Below are 20,884 nucleotides of genomic sequence, written 5' to 3'. Positions count from 1 at the left end.
TGACTGTATATCACATCTCTCTCTCTCCTCTCCTCTCTCTCTCACACACTCACACTCACACACATACAGACATGCTAAGCTGGTTTCTAGGACTGGAGGACTTCTTTTCTCTGTCGTTCCACCTGTCTGTGAAGTTCCCCCCCTCCATGTGTTTCCAGGACTGTCAGTCTTCATGCAGAGGAGCAGACTGACAGATACACAACAAGGGCGTAATGAAAGACAGGAGTTCCTTAAAACCCCTCAATAAAACTATAAAAGCTATTTAGCTTCAGGAGTCTGTATAAAGATACACAAAGTAAAGGGATGTTAGCCTCGATTAAGAAACAAAGGTGCTCAAGAGGTGCCCCACCTCAATTCTCTCATTTCTGCCATTTAATTTTCTCATTTCCACCATTTTCACTTACAATACCTCTTGTTCACTACCCGTGGCTGTGTGTGGTTTTTTTTTAAATCACAGTGCAACTTATCTCAGTCACGCATCTATACCCACGATTACTCACAAAACACACTCACACATCAGGCTTTACATGCCATTATGTGTAATCTTTCACTCTATAGAAGCAAATTGTGCTCATACAATCAAATCTCTCGTGCAGAGCTTTTGTTCAGTGACAAATTAATAACAGAGTAGATTTTTACTATAATAGCATGAATGGGTCAAAGACTGACACTGCTTTGAGGACTAAATTGTGTGTGTGTGTGTGTGTAAAGCAGTAGCATGTCACCTGTTTTCCCACAGCAACCAAAGCGGCCCAGGCATTCCTTATGGGCCCCTAGACCACACTTGGAGCACAGGTATCCCTGGTTAAAGATGCCCCTGCAGACAGATAGACAGGAAAATAATATCAAAATCAAAATTCTAGCAAAGTTTTAGCACAGCACAAGAATGGTTGCCAAATCTCCTTAAATTTGTCAGAAGAACCACAGAGTTTAAACCTACATTTCTCTGGTTTAAGTTGCTGTATCACATCTCTTAACCATAAGGTATGAGACCATTAAGTAATCTACTAATTCATGAGGCACTTGTACTTAAAATTCATTGTAAGTTGTATCCATAATGAGTGCTGTTATGATGCATCAACAAGCATTATGTGTTGTTGCTATAAACATGGTGATAAAACATGAGTGCATTAGGAGTGTCCTTATAATGCACAATAGATATGGTAGTCATAGAAAGTGCTAGAAAAGTTTTCATCACTTCTGAGAAAAACATGAAGGATAAATGGAATTTGCAAATTCCCTCTTTCTTTCATAAATCATAAAGATAAACTCATACTTATCTTAAAATCAAAGCATAACACTAGTCTAGACTCATGGTTCGTGTGTAGTGTTAGTGCGTGTTGGATAATTTGTTTCAATTCCCTTTCAAGTTTAGCTAATGTTAGCTAGTTGTCCTAACTTACTTTTACTTACTTAATATAAAACTGCAGAGCCCTTGTTACCAACTTAATGAGCCAAGGGTCCGCTGAGTTCTTAAATAAAACAGTAAAGTTGGAAAGGAAAAGTCAAGAAGTAATGAAGAAAATGGCGAGATCCGAACACGATCACAACCAACTGCACTTCAGAAGCTTCTTTGAGACCTTCCTGGCTTATTTCATGTTTTTCTTGCGTTTCATCGTCAGGAAATATTAGTGAATTCAGCGCCTGGCTGTACATTGACAGTTCAATAATATTGTCCCTTTCACCATCCGTTCCCTTGAAGAAGTGCTGAAATGTGACAGAGAGTTTTCTTCACCGTTCTCGGCGGATGAAGTCGCCCAGCAGCCCCCGCTGTGCGAAAGACCATGAGCCACAGTCCTCTGGGTGGGGGTAACATTCAGCGAATTCAAAAGAAACTTTGTGTAAGCGAAGGCATATAGAGAGAGGAGATGGACAGAAGTGAAAGAGAAGTGACGAATAGATTGTACGGGTACACTGGAGAGGAATGTGAGGAGTGGACTTCTTTCAAATCAGTCTTGGCAGCGGTTCGATGGGAAAGGGTCCACGTCTCCTCTTCAATCTTTATGTTGGACGAAGGCCTTGAGAAGCCCTTTGTGCTGCTTCCAGTGTATGTATGTGCGTGTGTGTGTGTGTGTGTGTGAATGGGAACTGAGCTCCTACCTTAAAAGCATGTGGCAAGAGTTGCACGAGGTGATCCTGTCAAAGGTGTGCATTTGGAACTCGTGGAAGTTGTTAGTGCCGTTCTCAGGGTGGATGTTGGATCTGCACCAGAGACAACATACAGGAGACATTAGATCTACATTGGATCTATGAGACAACATACAGGAAACATTGGATCTACATTGGATCTATGAGACAACATACAGGAGACATTAGATCTACATTGGATCTATGAGACAACATACAGGAGACATTGGATCTACATTGGATCTATGAGACAACATACAGGAGACATTAGATCTACATTGGATCTATGAGACAACATACAGGAGACATTGGATCTACATTGGATCTATGAGACAACATACAGGAGACATTGGATCTACATTGGATCTATGAACACACTAAATTCAGAGCCCCTTAAAGATGTGACTTCGAAGACTTTAAGCATCGAAACGCTTCTGAAATGTCATCATGAATTGAGAAGGACCACACAAATAAGATATCCCCACGAAAAGCAGAGCATTGCCCTGCTATAAGGCCTTAAAAATCTATTGTTTAGCTTAAATAGTACAAGAGTACTATTAAAAGACACTGAATCTCTGAACACATTCAATTCAGAACCTCTTGAAGACGCCTTATGGAAGATTTCGAGCATTGAAATACTTCTGAAATGTCACCATGAATTGAGAAGACCAAGCAAATAAAGTATCTCTGGGACAAGCTCCTTTGCGTCTTTGATTCCTTGCCTTCATATCCCCCTAATCCACAATGTCTCATGACATATTTTATTAAAGGTAACGATAGATTAAAGATTCAAAATTATGATGAGTTCTTGCTAGTCGGTAACTGCAACAGCTTTGGGCCAGTATAAAGTTTGAAAGTCTGGAAAATGAAACACCCGCTGGACATACTGCCCTGTAGAAAAATGAATGTTTAGCCTATAAGTGATTCAGCAAATGTGCTTAAACTAATAATCAGAGAATTCGCTGGAGCAAATGTTATAATAAAAACTGACCTCCATGTAGAAGGTACTGTAAGTTATAGATGAGCACAAATGAACAAATCAAAAGAGGGTTTTTGCATCGTTGCTGCCTTTGTTTCCATTCTTGAACTGGTTTGCACTTTGATGAAAACATCAATTTCAAAGCGAAAAATATTTTTCACTTATAATTGCGGCCAACAAGCTCCTCCGTGGCTAAAGTAACATTTTACTGATACGGCTCTTTGAAGTGGGAAGAAGGGGAGAATTGCACGCAGACAGGCAAGGTCTGCTTGAAGTGAACGCAGACCTATTCTTGGCCCCTTGGGACATGGCTGAGGTGTGTGAGTGTGTGTGTGATTTGCCCAACTCTGCCCATAGCAAGAAAATTTAGGATGGGTCTACTTACTTAACAGCTTTCCGTGTTACAATACCTAGACATGATCATATTGTGACAGAAGCCCAACACTTGATATGCACAGAGGCTTTGGGAAGAGCAATTTCTGAAATTGTAACAATTTGTCTGCGCTAATTGAAATGCTGTGACACATTGTCTGGGAAATCACTCCTAGAGGAAACTCCAATGAGATGGAAGAAAGTGTCAGAGAAGACGTGAGAAAAATCATAAATTACTGGGAGATCCACAGTTTTAGGGGCGTCAGTCTGTAAAACCTGCAGTGAAACCTGCCTCACCCTGTCTTAAGGAGCTGCCAACCCACCTAAAACTATTTCATTAGTTTGGCTTTTAATGGAGAGTTTTAGTGTCCCATGACGGTCTAAATGCTGTTTCAGAGGCTTTTCCACCCTGACAAGAATAAAGTTTGCAGGAAACATTAGATTCTGGGTACATTGAAATATATTGAATATTAACACAAATATGGCAAATATGGTATCGGCCTTCAAAAACCCATAACGGTCTAGACATAACCCTCTGCTCTGTTCAGAAATCTTTCCTATTAGCTTGCCTTTCTATCCCTCTTGCCTTCCTTCTTTCTGGTGCACTAGTCAATTTTGTACGTTGGCGGCCCCAAATGGCAGCAACAGGTAACTGTTTGAATTTTGAAGGCTTCGAAACTCAGAAGTAGGTTGGATTTCGCTCTTAAAGAGTAACTAAACCACACCCAAATCTGTGGTGAAGCCTGACACCTACTGGTGACAAGTAGGGTACTGAACTGGCCTTATGCTATTGGCTGGTCTTTGTGCCAGGTGATGTCACATTCTAAAGAGTATAACAGGTGGTGATATTACCTGGCACAAAGACCAGCCAATAGCAGATGGCCAGTTCAGTACCCTACTTTTCACCATTAGGTGTCAGGCTTCACCACAGATTTGGGTTTGGGGGTTTAGTTACTCTTTAAGTTTTAAGTTGTCAGTCCCTGTGGGCAGAGAAGTGTCCATACCTGACACCAGAATTTCATTTGGACCAATAGGACGAATCTACAGGATCTCAGTGTATGTTTGATATAAAGCTCTTGCCTAGTGCAGCTTTAAAGTAGTTTCAGCCTTACTTCGGCGTCCTCATGGCTGCTGAATCCTAGTCAAGTACCAAACAGTGGGTGGTTTGGAGGAAAAAAGGCAGCGCTTGAAAAAACAACTGTTCACAGATCAGCTATTAAGCCTCACCAGGGAGCATGCGACTGTCTGGCAGTGCCTCTCTATTCTCCAGGCTCATTAATATGGCCCCAAAGTTAATCAACCAAAGCCTCTGTTTTCACAGTGTTGCATCACACCACATTTCTCCTTCTTAATCCTCATCTTCGCCTCTTCCTCAAGCCTGTTTCTTTCATTTTAGTTTAGTTTAAAAAAAACCTTATTTCCCAGATTGGACGGTCGTTTTTCTCTTTTATCTCCATTTTTCTTTCGATATTTTGTTTTTCGGTGTAATCGCAGCTGCTTGGGAGTCCCACGGCTGTAAACTGATTTTTGCTGCTGTCTGCTGCGGTTAGGACTCTAACAATGCCCTGATCCGTTTACAGGTATCTGGGCTCAGGCTAAACAAAATCCAGGAAGACTGGGAGCCCACTGGTCTTTCGCTGTGGAGTTCTGGGAAAGGATGAGGCTGGGGTTTAATTCTGTATATATATTGCACATTGGTATATAGTTTAATCCCTACCACATGTCTTGCACCGTCTTGTACTTGTACTAGGGTTGGACCAATATATGGGTTTGGCAATATTGTCCTTTTATTAAAAATCAGATATGGTCCAGTCAGTGTTGTCCAACTCTGATGTGATGGATATGATGCAGTTTGCTTAGTTACATATTTACTATAGAATTGATCAATACTGCACTGGCTGTCTATGGGAAGACCTTAACCTGAATTGATTCTAATGCAAAATTTTGATCAGATTCTACACGAGTATGCATGAATACGATTATTATTATTATCTTAGGTTTCAATGGAGAGTTTTAGTGTCCCATGTTGGTCTAAATGCTGTTTCTGAGACTTTTCCACCCTGACAAGAAGAAAATTCTGGGAGAAAGACTGAACAGCTGTCATTTTTTAGATTGAAAATGGAAATGCACAAAACAGCTATCAGCAGCTCCAACCCTATCTTATACTGTACCATGTTTGCAAGTACGTACTGTGTTGCTGTGCATGTTGTCAATATCTCTCCGCCAATGTCTCCGAGACAAATTCCCGTACATTTCTTGTACTCTGTGGAAAAAGCGATTCTAATTCCATTGAATTGCTGCTTTATTTCACGCTTTTGAATGGGGGAATTGATCCCAGCCCAACTCCCGGCCCCCTACTGTAGATCAAACACAGGCTTCATTACAGCAATTCTGCTCAGTTAAATGTCCACATCCTCACAAGCCTCCCTGCAGTATATTTTCTTATTTTGCTTGTCCTAGAACCGGTTAAAACTGGTTATGGTTTATTCCCTTTTGTTTAATATCATAAGTTCATCACATCTCATGAGTCCAACTTTTACTTTGGTGCATTCTACCTTTCGTACGCTGAGCTGACAGACAGATTGTGTTGTGCATAAATTTGAGTCGATCTAACAAATGAACGTTACGCTGCCTTCAAGGTGCTGTCAGAAATATCAGAATTACGAGATGAGCATGCACGAACGATATAAAGAAGTGGGTAAATGTGACAAAGAAAGCCGAGATGTGACAATTATGTGCAGAGAGATTGGAAATCTCGTCAACAACTAATGTGATGATTATGTGTTATATTTTGAATGAAAATATATAATTCCCCAACTTCATTTTAAAGATTCTTAAAAAAAATAGGCTATATCTCTAATGATACTTGGTTGTACATGTGTCCAGTGGGTGGAGTGTGAGTGGGTTGGTTGGTTTTTTTTTTGCTTTGTAGCAAGTTTTTTCACAGGGATTTTGTCGGTTTGACATCTTTGTCGGCTCTGTAAGCAGAATAGTTCCCTATCTCACTCCTGGCATCAGTTTCTCAACCAGTTTAGGTGAACTGGGATCCAGAGTGGTTGAATGTTTTAATACTGCTAATACTGCTGCAGTCTGCTGTCAAGAGCCAGGCTGACACTCGGCCCATTCTAATCCTTCTTCTTCTTCTTCTACTCCTTCTTTAACTATTCCAAATCTGCACGTCCATCTGGAGTGGAATTCAGCTTGCGGAACACATTTGGTGAAAGCACTGAACTTTTCTAAAATCCCATATCGAATTCAATCTTTCGCAGCAGTATTGAAGTAGTATGAACGCTGTGTATCGAATGCAACACCTGTGCTTTTCGTGACGGGTGCCGCATTCTGCAGTGGTGTTGTGGATTTGGAAGTTAAGCGTGTGTCTTGTGATCTGTGTCGCAGCACTGTGTCCCTCATAAATCATCGAGTGGCCTAACTTGAAGAACAGGATGGGCGATGTGTGTGTGTGTGTGACAAAAATACAGTGCAGACAAAGGGGCACACACGCACACACACACACACACAGACACACGCAGTTCTTATCGCACCGTCACGCATGAAAGCACACACACACGTGCTCAGACAGACGCACTCACATGGCCATGCCGAACCGCTCCAGCCACTTCTTTTTCAGCTCTTTGGTCTTGAAGAAGAACTCAAAGCCGTTCTGGCCCTGGTTGTGCGTGAGGTAGAATCCGTGGGACCACTGCAGCGGGAGGGGGTGGGGAGGGGGGTGGGGAGGGGGGTGGAGAAGAAAAAAAACACAACATTTGAGAGAGAAACAACAAGAAGGGGAGAGAGGGTTTGAGGCGAAAGACAAAAACAGGAGAGAGAGAGAGGAAGATGAGGAGGGGGAGAGACGAGACGGGGATGCGGAGAGACAGATGGAGGCAAAGGGATGCAAAATGAAAGAGGGGGAAGCCGCGGGGAGAGAGACCGGGAAAGAGAGTGGGGGGAACGGAAGACGGGAAAAAGGGGGGATGCGGGTAAGATGTGCCATACGACCGCCGGGCATCGGGACCCTGAAAAGTGAGCGGGGCCCCTTTTTAATCATCTAACCATTAAGCACTTCAAAGGCTAACTATCGCTCTATTAGCCCCTATGTCCACCAGTTTTTTTTTTTAGATCGCATCACTAAACAGATGCTGGTGGGAAGCATTTTCTATTTATTTTTTTTATTTTTATTTTTTTTCGGGTCGCGGTTCAAACAGTTTGAACCCGCAGCACTCGGAGGGGTTAAAAAAACGTGCCAAGCTCTTTCTCAGCGCTGTCGGGAAAAGCATAACAGCTCGTCTTCTCCACTGGAATAAAAAAAAAAAAAAAAAAAAAAAAAAGGGAAGAGAAACTCTAAAGAGGCATTCCCAGTGGACGCAAAGCCTCAGCAAAGATGCCGTCTCGCTATCAATTTGTAAAGAGACGGAGGAGGCGTTTGTCTTTCAGGTGTTTGTTTGTTTCCTTGCGTTATGCGCCCAGAGTGATACACAGTGTATTTCGTTGCAGATCTGCCTGAAATACACACATGGAGCTGTTTCTCCAATATGGGTCAATGTGCAGGACCGGCAACTTTAATTTGGAATTTAATGTTTTCGTCTTTCGTAGCCCGATCCTTTTCTTGATTTATTTTTTATTTGGGATTTGAAAGCAGATATACATGAAAAGATAAATACATAAACACCCACTTTTTTTGGATACATAACAAACCCGCCTCCCTTAATTCCCCTCCCTCCTCTCAAGCCCACATAAAGTGCACCCTACCTAGAAAAAACAACAACCAAAAAAACAAAACAAGACTCATATTGAAAAAATAAATAAAAGAAAATAAAAATAAATGTATATATATATATACAGTACTGTGCAAAAGGCACCCTAGATTTTTTATATAAATTTCTTAGAAGTCTTAGATGTTTATTTGTTTTCTGCATTAGTGTGTCAGTAGACTGCTGTTTATTGTAAATTTTTGATATTCAGAAACTTTTCATTTCATTAGTTTTGAAAGCATCCTTGACTTGGATTTCTTTGACATATGCCTAAGACTTTTGCACAGTACTGTATATATTTACTGTATATTAGAATGGGCATCGTCAACACAACTGACATCTTCTGGCACAATGGTAGCTAATGATCGTAGCCCGATCCTGACTCAGAATAGATGTCTTGGTTATTTCAATGTTCAGTAACACTGTTCACATTAGCCATAAAATACATGTGAAACTCATGCTTTAGCTGTCACATACTGTCAGTTGTCGAATTAAAAAACTCCAAACAATCAGCTTCAGCGTGAACAATGGCTTCGGTCCAGTGAGCAAGCAAAGGCAGCAGTGGGACAAAAGTGTCATGCTGTATTTATGAAGTGGGACTTTAACATCTTGATGCACAATGGTCATGTAGTGTGTGTGTGGCCATAACATTGGAAACGATAAGGTTTAAAGTTAGGCTTTTAAAGGCTGATATTTCCCATAGACAACCAGTGTAGTATTGATCAATTCTACCATGAATATGTAATCAAACAAACTGCATCATATCCATCATATCAGAGGTGGATGACGCTGATTGGCTGATATCTGATTTTTTATAAAAAGCCAATATCGACTCCATATATCAGTCTAAGCCAACTAATGACTGCTATTTACAGCATCATTATTACCCAAATCATTGTTTCCTGGCAAGCCTGTAGTGTGATGTATCATTCCTCATAATGATTGGCAATATTACACATTGCTGGGCGCTCACTCTCAGTGTGTGTGTGTGTGTGTGTGTGTGTGTGTGTGAGTGTATAATCAGCCCCAAAGCGGGGTTTAATGATAACACCATCTGGGAGAAGGAAGACTGTTCAAGTCTGCCACCGTTTCAATGTTATGTTGGTAAATGAACAAGACAATATAAAATATGTGCTGGAACCACTTTGCGCCAAATTAACTAAGAGCCAAACAGCCGAAAATATTTTTTGAATGAACTGTTTTGGATTTTTTTGTTGTTGTTGTTGTCTTGTGTTATGAGCTGGAAAAAATCACTGCATGCAACCCGATGGAGGCTAGTTACTGGTGCGCAGAACAGTGTTTCCCACAAGTCCCACTCACTCCAACTCACTCCAAATACAAGCAACCTCTGCACCATCTCTCAAGAAACCACCTCGAAACTCTCATTTCATAAACCTGCATTTAACTGATAAATTGTTCTAGCTCTCATTACGCTGAAGTAGCGTTGTTAATTGGCTTGTCAGGAGTCCAGCGTGGTTTCTGCAGTTTTGCTGAGTCGGCCATAACGAGGCAATAATGGAGTCAGCGGTGCAAGACTTCCCTCCATTATAGCTGATTGGTTGTTATATGATATGCTTGTTTTGTTCTTTTTTTTATTTTAAAGCACTTTGTAACTTTCATAAGTAAAGTTCTACTACTGTTATTATTATTATTATTACATTTCTCTATATTATATTAGCTCCAGAGCAGAAATTGAGGTCTTCCAGGTGAGAGATTTTCTGCCTCCAAAGCAACTTCCTCTCTTAACTCCTGATCAAATGCTAGAATTTTGGAATAAATTATCGTTCCCAGTCTCTATTCTTTGACTTAACATCCAAGCCTAACTCCATGCCGTGGGTCACTGGAGTGGATTGATTCTTTTCCGAGCATTGAGAGGGTTGCAACACTAGAATATAGGCCAAAATATACAGTATGCTTCAACAGATAACTCACTGGATTTTCCAGTCCTGCTGAGAATGACTATATGTGGCATACAGCGCTGAGTGAAATAACCATCTTAGCTGTTATAAAATCACTGTAAACCACAGCCTTGAGTGGCCTAATGCTCATATAAAATGTTGGTAGCACACTGTACAATCAAAAAGAATGGAGATGTTCCAAGAAACATTTTCTTTTTCAGTCGGTGTTAATGTAATGTGATTTTAGCAATATAGCACCTGAACAGTAGCTAAACAAAGGGGCTGCTAACCAATACATCAACTGTTACAGGTGTGTGTGTGTGTGTGTGTGTTTAAATACTATAATATTACAGCATTGGTATTTAAATGAACTGGTGGTCACAGCCGTGTGTTTATTAGGGATTTCACAACGGCTTCAAAGTGACTCAACCAATCAGAAGTGAGGCGCGGATCAATAGCCAATCTGGTTTGTGATTAAAAACTAGAAGGTCTAAGTCACAATTTTCTCTCAATTGCCACACATCTCTCTGGCGCATAACAAGTGCTATTGTTGAAACACACAATTTGTCTGTCAGCTCGGCTAATAAGCACAGACTGTTGAGGACTAAGCCAATAATAGCTGGGACAGACTCAAAATTGCAACGTAATACGAGGCCATTGTTGTCAGATGAAAGCTCTCCGTTGCAACCGAATTTCCTCCGCATTGTTAAACTGGAAAAATAGGATTCGCCGTTTCGTGCAAATGCGAGCCATATCAAGACTGGCAGATAGAATAAAGCTACCTGTTTTGTTTCCCTTTTGACTTCGGCTTCATATAATTGAGGCTAATGACAGTGTTGGAGCGCGCTGGAGTTAATACGGCGTCCCAGTGGCCTCGGCAAACACGGAGACGAGTCCAAAGATAAGCTGCTGCCAGAGAACGCCCGGGTCTTCATTTGAGCGCAGAGGGAGGCGCAAATGAAAAAAACACAACTGGGACTGAAGTATCGCTTAATTGAATTTCTCTCTCCGCTGTATTTGGCCCTGTGGCTGGTGTTGATGTGCGGCTATGTGGCTTCCAGTGCAAGTCAAGCTGTCGAAACGTGTGGCGGTTGAGCTGCCGAATCGACTGAAATCGGTGTCAATAGGTTTTGGGAGATGATGGTCAGATCTGAAACTTAAAAAAAAAATGAACCAGATCAGGCCAGCATCTCCCAAAACCTATTGACACCGATTTCAGTTTATTTGTTTTAAGGGGGAATTCACCCCCATGTACATTCTACAGGGTTCCCAATGTGGCCCTGAGGACTTTTCCATGACTTTCCATCATCAAGTCGATTCATTCATTATTCTGACCCAGTGTTTCCTCCAGAATTGTATTCTTGTCAGGCTGGAAAAAGCCTCTGAAACAGCATTTAGACCATCATGGGACACTAAAACTCTCCACTGACTAATGAAAGTGTTCTAGGTGGGTCAGCAGCTCCATCAAGGTAGGGAAAACTTTGGCATCGAGGGAAAGAGTCAACAGTTACCAATATCAATAGGGTGACATCGTTACATAAGCCAAGTTGGTGTGTGTGCAGACCTTTCTGTTCTCCTTGTCGGACGTGGGGTTGTTGGTGATCTTGAAGAGGTGCAGGTCGATCACCTCTTTCATCTCGTAGTTGTCTCCTCGCCGCTTACAGACGATCACCGCCGCGTCGAACAGGAAGATGTGCCTGTGGTTCAGTATTAAAATGATCATTGACAATGACATTAATGATCAATGACATTAAAATGATCTGTCTGTGTCTACAGCGTAAATCCCCTGTTTGCCTGAAATTGGCTTTTCAGTGATGTTGGGGATGTTTTGGGCCATATACCATTTCTTATGGGTGTGGCCAGTGGTGAGCTGGTGGTGGCTATCAAAGTGAGGCTAGCAGCCACAGAGCAGGGAACTTTGGTTCTCAAAGTGGGGTCCTGGGATCTCCCAGGGGTCCTTGAAGAGGCTCAAGGGGGTCCCCAGCAACATGGGGAACAGTTTAATATCACTTGAATTCACTAGAGATGGTCCTTATTAGAGAATGACTGTTCTGATTATACCTGATTATATCTGATTGTGTATGTAGTGTTTCACCACTGTTATCTCCCAACATACAGTATAGACAGTTAGACTCAATACTAAATCAACAACAATGAAAACTTTGGGACTAAATCTTATCAAATGTAGTTTGCCAGTCCATGACCTGAAAACGTTCAAGAACTCCTACTCTTGCATTCACTTTATTCTGTTTCTGAACACACAGACAGGCAGGTTTAGTTTCCAGCAGCACTTTGGCTTGAAGTCACTCTGGCGGTGGCAGTGTTCCAACCAGAGGACCCGCTTCCAGTTAAGTCACAGCCAGTCAGTCAGTCAGTCAGTCAGCCAGCCAGTCAGTCTGTCAGCCTGCCATCTCACCTATCCTGTTTAGCCCGTTTGTCCACCGAGGCCACCCGTACCTCCCCATCACCCTTGGGTCTCCCATAGTTTTTCAGAGGCTGATTCTGCAGAGGAAGTGGGAGAGAGAAAGAGACATAATAAAAGCATTTTCGTACGACTTATTACAGTATATTGGAAGGTTATTATAGCATTTGGAAGAATACTGTGCGAGTCAATCGGCCGCGTCAGGTGGCTTACCAGGTTTTCGATGGATTTCTGATACTGATCTATTTCTCGCAACGTCTCATTGTCTCTCTTGACTTCATTCACGTACTGAGCCAAGTCCTGCACACAAAGCAGAAAACAACAAAGACTTCCCTTTTAACTTCAATGTATTTTGCTTGGAGCCCCAACACAAACTCTTTCCAATGCAGTTGAACCAAAGGTTTTGCTTCAGAAGCTTCAACATAGAGTGAAAGTGAGTTGTTCGGAGTTCTTGCACTTATTCCTTTGGATCTGAAATGATACTATAAGGTTAAAGTGCCGACTGCCAGCTTGCATTTGAGCAGTTTTTCAGGGTAAAAAAAATATTAAGACTTACACAGCAAAAGTTGCATTCAGTGGCAAAGTCATTTTTTCATGTGTAGTCAAAGATTCTGAACATGCAATGACTTCTAGAAGCCGGCAAACCCATAAACATCGACAGACTGTACAATGTCTTGTGTTCTCTTTCCAGCGTGTTTGCATTTCAATGTATCTGTTTGAGGATTTGGATGTGCAAACGGCTGTGGGTGTGCAATTTCAAGCCTACTTTTCTCTCCCCCTTTCCATTTCTAGCATCACTCCTAAATAAAAATTAAGGCCGGCCAAAGCTTGCGCACTAAAAGGCTCGAACACACGCTGAGAATAAAGCAAACATGTAATTGTGCTATAGGCGTTTATTGTGCTAAAGGAGCAGATTAAACAAAGAATCCAGCTGGCAGGCACTGTGCAAAAAAAAAGGCAAAGCAGAAACACTCCCGGTTTACATGGAGGATGGACTAATAACACCTACATCAATTAACCCCTTATTAATCAGACAAAACACACACACTTGGAGCCAGACATTAAAATTGCCGGAGCTGTGAAAAACAATGTTTAGCGCCGAGTTATGGAGGCGTATGAATGGTGAAATAGAACAAGCCAAATAATTTGCAATAAAATCTACGCAATCGATTGAGGGAGATTCTCCTCCGCAACTGATGTGCGGATGCTGAAATTAATTTGTGTACAAACTGACTGAGTTATAGCAGCTTGTTGTATGCACAGCAGGTAATGACAGAGTTCCTGGTTGTATCGCCTGCAGCTAGCAAACAATTAGAAAGATGAAAAGGAGGAAACACTTAACTGAACTACAGCAACAGACTATAATGTGTTGATTATGAAGATTATGTCAGTGTGTGTGTCACCAGAAGCAGAACAGGCTGATAAACATGTTATGTCTCTTCATGAAGTAAATTTGAAATATTTAATATTAATGTTAAAGAGTAATTAAACCCCCAAACCCAAATTTGTGGTGAAGCCTGACACCTAATGGTGAAAAGTAGGGCACTGAACTGGCCATCTGCTATTGGCTGGTCTTTGTGCCAGTGATGTCACCACTTGTTGTACTCTATAGAAGGTGACATCACCTGGCACCGAAGATCAGCCAATAACAGATGGCCAGTGCAGTACCCTCCTTTTCACCATTAGGTGTCAGGCTTCACCACAGATTTTTGTTTGGGGTTTAGTTACTCTTTAATTATATTGATTATCAGAATCATTATCAGAATCAGAATTCTTTATTATGCCAAGTATGTTTGCACATGCAAGGAAAGTGACTTGGTGTGGTTGGTGCATATGGTACATAAGGCGACACAATAAGCAAAGAAGTTTACAATATAAGCAATATATTAACAAAATATAGCAAAATACAAAAAATAGCAAAATATTAACAAAATATATACAAAATACAAAAAATAGCAAAATATTAACAAAGTATATATGTTGTATTGCACATGTTAATTGTAATTTGTTATGGTGACTTTGGTGTCTATGTATTTGGTATCTAAGGAAAAAAGCATAAACTGACATTTTTCTGACAATATAATACACTGATTTCTGTTCATATAGGTGGTTGTTTGCCCGATCACTGACTTGAGGTCGTACTTCACCTTACTACATCACGCCCGGTCAAGTTCCACCCACCTTCATAGCATCCAGTGCCGTCCGCAGATTGCTCTTGTCAGCGGAGTCGTGCGTGTGCTTCACCAGCTCCTGTTGGAATGGAAGCACAACACAAATAACCCGCTGACCCGAGGCCGACTCCTCCGCCTTCCTTCACACGCTAAACCTCATTTGGCATGCAGGCCTCAGGCTCCTCTCTCTCTCTCTCTCTCTCTCTCTCTCTCTCTCTGTCTGTCTCTGTCAGTAACTCAGCATCACTCCAGAACAACAGAACACGCCGTCATTAGCGCCCGGAAGGTGGAGAAGGTGAAGAGGAATGAAAAGCAACTGATAACGCAAAGACACATGTACAAACAGATGAACATCGGTCCGGCCGCAAAAATGTAATTCTTCGGCTCTAGATATGAAATGAAAAAGGCTACCGTGAAAGAATCCTGCCCTGCAATAAATCAGATTGTGTGCGTGTGTGTGTGTGCGTGTGCTTTTATCTGCTTTCCCGGGTTGTGTGTGTATGTGTGTGTGTGTGTGTATCTGAAATTGCTTTCCCGTGCCAGGCTGCAGCGTAAACAAGACATCTAGACCTCAGCAGCGGAGGATAAGGGAGGATGCCATGCATGTCCTTCATACAGGCCCATATAAGCGGCCTCCACACACACACACACACACACACACTGAGCCACGGAGGGAGATATATATGTCTGCTTGGCACTGCTCAAATCCCCGGTGTCAGTCAAGCTCAACCTGGGCATTATTATCACTAGCTAGGCGACAGAGTCCTATTTATCAAGCCCTGCTCCCACCTCCCCACATCCACACACAGATAGAGAGGAAGGCAGCGGTCAGACAGATAGCCGGGACTGCACATCATGGACTTATGGAGGGAATCGCGTTATGGTGGGTTCAGGCTGGAGGGGGGAGGGGGGGGGGGGGATGAGGGAAAAGAGGAGGGAAAAGAAAGAAACTCCGGGAGAGAGATGAAGCGACAAGAGGCCGTGGGGTTTGGACAGGTTCCACAGCTGTCACCCTGTGGGAAATTCATTCAAAGTAAACCCGGCGGCCGCTTTATTAGGTGGAGCTGGCCGGTAGCAGGCAGGACACCCGTGTGTGGCTTCAGATCAGCCTGAGTTCTCCCAGGCTGCGCGGATTCGACTAGGTGCCAGGAACGGTCCACAGGGAGCTCGGTCCATGCTGACTTAATAGTGTCATTCAGTTCCTGCACACAATATCTGATCTGTTGTAGTCTGGTGTATATGTAGTATGTACAGTATATTGTATGTAGTATGGTATATGGTGTATGCTGATGTAGCATGGTTTATGACATGTATATGATATGGTATGTGTAGACCTTTGAGACATGCTTGTGATAAAGAGCGATATACATTATATAAACTTGACTTGACTTGATATGGGGTTGAGATCTGAGGGTATCTGCCAGTTTCAGAAAGGCTTATTTAATTTTTTTTTTTACTTTTTAATGCTACCTGGAATTGGATTTAAGACCAATTTAAAAAACCAAAACATAGAAACAAAGTTGGTAAAAGCAGACTATTTCTGATTGAACATAGCTGATGAAAATTCTGAAACCATAAATGAACAGTATAAGGAAAAGGACACCAGGGAATTAAATGTAAAGGGACATGAAGGGACATGCAGTGCAAAGAATCCTGTCAAGACCTGTAATAACTGTTTTGAAGACATTTTAAAAACTTTTTAAGGACCCGCACATTCCCCGATAATGCATACACGCCAAACTAAGCTCAGCTAGGAGCTTGTGCCTCATAAACAGCTGTAGAGCCTCCAAATTACTCCACCCCCTGATGAGCTGATGAAGTCTGTCCCACCAAACCACCAAAAACACACACACACACACACACACACACACAAAGAAAACCAAAAAATAAATAAATAAATGAGCCTGACAACCCCCCCCCCCTCCCGGCGGCTGACCGGTCCAGTGGAGCGAGGCGGAGGTGCTTCGTCACACACGCACACACACACACACACACACATGCACACACACACACACCCTTTCCATCAGGAGACAGGGCCCAGAGGCTGCTGCTGCTTCTCTTTTCGCCAACTTATGCCACAGCAAAACACACACACACACACATACACACACCACCTTCCGCCTCTGACATGTCCAGTGGGATGGAGTATAACAACAAGTGTACAGTGTGTGTGTGTGTGTGTGTGTGTGTTAGACTGAAGCCACGCATGTTGGCTCCTTTTTACACAAAATGCAGAAGGATAGAAGAATGTGCCATGCTCACATACAGGTGTACATTCACACACACACATACACGCATACACACACACAATTGGCAGTGTGAAAATTAGGCATTAGCAAAATGAAATGAAAATGAAAGCACTAGAAATACAACATATCCTTATCAAACGCAATACATTGAATATGTGTTATGAGAGATAAAGGTGTCTGAGCTTTGTTATTAATAACACATTTCAGATCAGCAAAATAACTAAAAAGGGAGTGTGTGTTCTTTCTCAACTACACACACCTTCCCACCTTCCTGCTGCCTTCAACGTGAGTTTCCACACTGGTGTCTGCCTTAAGTAGAGCCTCAGACTCCCACTATTTCACAAATAATTCACCTCTCTCTCTCTCTCTCTCCCTAGCTGTTTGTCTCATTCTGCCTGCTGCTCTCTCTTTCCTGGCTCAGATTCTCCATTTCCTCTCTCTCCTAGTCCTTGATCGTCTTGATCAGATGACAATTATGTGCTGGTCACTTCAAAACTACAAGACAGAAACCACCAAAATAGACAAGAGGACTCTCAAAGCCCCGAAGGACGATGGAGGGGGATGAAACGTGGACAACAGCGCCTCTGGTGGACATATGGAGCAGTGCAGCATGAGTCCTCTTGCTCCTACTGTGTGTTGAGCTTGATTGACAATGATGGAGCCTTTGATGAATCAAAACCTCCCTGGTGGGGCTGGTTCATTTACTGCCAGTCAAGTAGCTAAGCCAATGAAGGCTCTTAACTTTTAGTTCTGTGCTACTTTGATGATTTACAATGACGGTGAGTGACATTATACACAGTTGTAAAGTAGCTGACAATGTGTTTCAGTGGTAATACAGGCTGATAGGCGGGGATATAAGTCTACACACAGACGTGGATAAACTAGCATATAGCCTCCACTACACAGCTGGTTGTACATTACGTTGCTGTGAAGCTTTAATACAAATACATTCACTACAGCAACATTAAAGGGGAACATAAGCCATTTAAAAAAAAATGTAATATTGTTCAGAAGGTAATAGAACATAGAGACAACGCCACATGCTTATGCTTGTGTTTTCACTGAGAACGTGCTGTAAAACTAGTTGGACGCATCATCACAGTATAAATCCATTGCCTTCCAATGGGAGAATGAATTCCAACAAAAAAACTTTCTGTCACAATTTGAATTTCTTTAACACATAACACAGAAAAACAATGCCAAACCTCTCTGAGTTATTTGGCTGCCTCTTCTGTTATGCTCTATAATAATATTCATGTTTTTTAAATGGCCAGTGTTCCCGTTTAAAACATTACAATCAAAGATGATCAAGTCATCCTGAATAGTAGGAGTGCTATACCTGCAGCAGGAGGTGGTACTTCAAGACTCGCTGCATAGGAACCACCAGCAGATCCCTCAGTGTAAACTTGCCATAGTTGGCTCTCTTTGAGCATTCCTGCACAAAGAAAGCAAAACGGAATCATCTTATGTCTGAATATGTCTTATTGTATCTCCAGAATGTCTGCTTTTCAGGGGTTAAGAAAAGCAGCCTTGTTTTGGGCTGGATGACAATGTGCTTTTGAGTTTATCCAATGGGGTTTTGAAAGGGTTTCATCAGCCCACAAGGTCAGAGAATTTCCTCAATCCAGACAGGAGCATGTAATCCTTCAACTGAAGAGAAAACATGAAAACCACCAAAATTGGAGTTACGATGTTTTTGCCTTACAGCGATAATCCACTTCTTATGGCACAAGGGATTGTTAGTTACATTACATCATATATTGGTAAATTACATATTACATCTTTTATTGTATTGTATTACATCTAATATATAATGTTGCTCAGAATCAGGTAAGTGTCTCATTTTTTGTACAAAGTGATACTTATAGTGGTTGTAAAAAGCTAAAAGTACAAATACTGTATGTAATCGCATGAGCAGGCTATACCAGTGGTTCCGAAAGTGGGGCCCGGGGACCACCAGGGGTTATTGAGGGAATTCCAGTGGGTCCCCAGAAAAATGAGTTTAATTTCACTCCCTAGAATTTTGCTCTTAGGTTTCACCCTGTTGGTATCAGCTCACCTTCAGTATATACAGTACAATTTTGTGCCAAGGCATATCTAACAACAAAAATCTTCTCAAATGGGGTGTCATAGTTTCTTAAATCGTATTAAATGGGGTCTGTGGCCTAATGCAGCTGAGGGGGTATTGAAATGAAAAAGTGTAGGAACCCCTGGTTACTGCTTTGTAGAAAACTGTAATTTATATTGTCAGCTGTGGTGTCATCACCTGCAATGCCTCATGTATACACTTGAGGGCATTCTATGACCATTCTAAGATGCTGAGAAATGAACACTTATGACTGCTGCTGCAAAAATAATCATTTACTGACACTAAAAGCATGAAAAGTGTTACCTCTAGCTTCATGCGTACATCTTCCCTGTCTTTGCAGATGTAATCCAGAGCAGCAATGGCTGTTTCTACATGGCTACAGTATTTCCCGTAGATCAACAACCTGGAACAGACAAGGCACATGAAGGAACAGCAAGAGGATAGATGGATAGCAGGTTTCAGAAAGCCACATTTAAGACTTTTTAAGACCTTTTTAATGCTCCCTGGAATTAAGGACCAATTTATAAACCAAAACAAAGAAACAAAGCTGGCATAGCGAATGAAAGTTCTGAAAATGGGCAGAAAAGGGTCAAGAACTTAATTTTAAGGGACCTGATGTCCAAGCAGATAGGATGTATATTGTACCACTAACCCTAAAATTTAGATCATTTCTTTTAAGACTTTTCCAGACTTTATAAGGACCTAAAGAGAAGACCCTGAAAGAGAAGAGAGACAAGGACCTAAAGAGAAGACCCTGAAAGAGAAGAGAGAGAAAGAGGAGTCGTATATGCGTACCTCTCTTTGAAGGTGATGAAGATCTGGTAAAGGTTCTGGGCACTTTTGTGTTGGACTGAGTCTTGGACTTCTACCAGGAGACTTTTGTGAACTTTCACCAGGTCCTGCAGGGCCGACAGCAAAGAAACCTTACTCCTTCTGTGCATGATTTTGGTGTTCAAGCTAAATGCTTTAAGTATGACATATAGTCCAGGGTTCGATTAGTGGTTCTAGAACGTCTAGAACCGCCCCTAAAATGAACCAATACTCTTGGCTACCATGTTGCAGGCATAAACATACAGAAAAGTTAACTTTGACCACAATTGATGGCTTTTATTTTCTCTTTTCAGGCTATTTTGCTCATTTATATGCATTTCTCCAATTTTAAACCGGGAATATGAATTTGCATATTAAATATAAGGTGGAGAACCGAAAGACGATGGCTTACCGGAATATTCACAAACACCTCCTCCATCTCCGCCGTGGAAAAAAACATGGTGAGGGGCGTCATAAAGTGCTGCAGCAGAGTGTGAGAGAGAGAGAGAGAGAGAGAGAGAGAGAGAGAGAGAATGCAAGAGAATGAGGCTCGTCCCTCCAGAATAAGAGTGGGAAAGTCATTTTGAGAGCGGCTATTATATTATGGGGCCAAGTTGCAAACGGCTGCCGTCAGCAAAAAACAAGAGGCCTGTCTGGGTCACGACAATAATCTCATTTTCAGAGTTTGCAATATAATGATTTCCTCTCAGAAGTCCCCCCCCCCCCCCCCACACCCCCCACCCCAACCCCGACGCATAGTCACCTCTGCATCTCAAAGGGACCCGGGCAAAGCACAAACTAAATTCCACCATCTACTTCATATCGAAAGTCATCTACTGAGACACTCCGCTGGGAAATCAGGCGAGGGCTTTTTTTTTTTTTTTTTCAGACGTGAGCGTACACAAGAGAGGGAAGACAAGCAGCGGTGATCAGGTGGTGGGAGATGTGGGGAGGGGGGGGGGCACCCATAGTCCAGGTAAAAAGTGCATGGTAGGTGGAAAACGTCCATGACAAAA

At 42.1% G+C, this 20,884-nt stretch overlaps 1 protein-coding gene across 1 annotated transcript in view; it reads right to left on the bottom strand.

The window, feature by feature from the left end:
- LOC139639296 (guanine nucleotide exchange factor VAV3-like) overlaps positions 1-20,884 on the bottom strand; it is a gene marked incomplete at its 3' end in the record, with an annotated part of 48,432 nt that overhangs the window by 22,268 nt on the left and 5,280 nt on the right. The window contains exons 5-15 of the mRNA XM_071513380.1: positions 20,281-20,349; positions 19,854-19,957; positions 19,362-19,461; positions 18,309-18,404; positions 14,731-14,799; positions 12,763-12,849; positions 12,544-12,629; positions 11,692-11,824; positions 7,069-7,178; positions 2,101-2,202; positions 726-817 (exon numbers count right to left, since the gene is read on the bottom strand). Of these exons, the coding sequence (XP_071369481.1) occupies positions 726-817; positions 2,101-2,202; positions 7,069-7,178; positions 11,692-11,824; positions 12,544-12,629; positions 12,763-12,849; positions 14,731-14,799; positions 18,309-18,404; positions 19,362-19,461; positions 19,854-19,957; positions 20,281-20,349 (1,048 nt within the window). The remainder of the gene's footprint in view (positions 1-725; positions 818-2,100; positions 2,203-7,068; positions 7,179-11,691; positions 11,825-12,543; positions 12,630-12,762; positions 12,850-14,730; positions 14,800-18,308; positions 18,405-19,361; positions 19,462-19,853; positions 19,958-20,280; positions 20,350-20,884) is intronic.

The sequence above is a fragment of the Centroberyx affinis genome, unplaced genomic scaffold (genome assembly GCF_046629955.1).
Source record: "Centroberyx affinis isolate AG114_WGS23_722 - 3 ecotype Tasmania unplaced genomic scaffold, CSIRO-AGI_Caff_v1 ptg007076l_1, whole genome shotgun sequence".
Taxonomy (NCBI): Eukaryota; Metazoa; Chordata; class Actinopteri; order Beryciformes; family Berycidae; genus Centroberyx; species Centroberyx affinis.
This window is presented reverse-complemented; position numbering and strand designations above follow the sequence as displayed.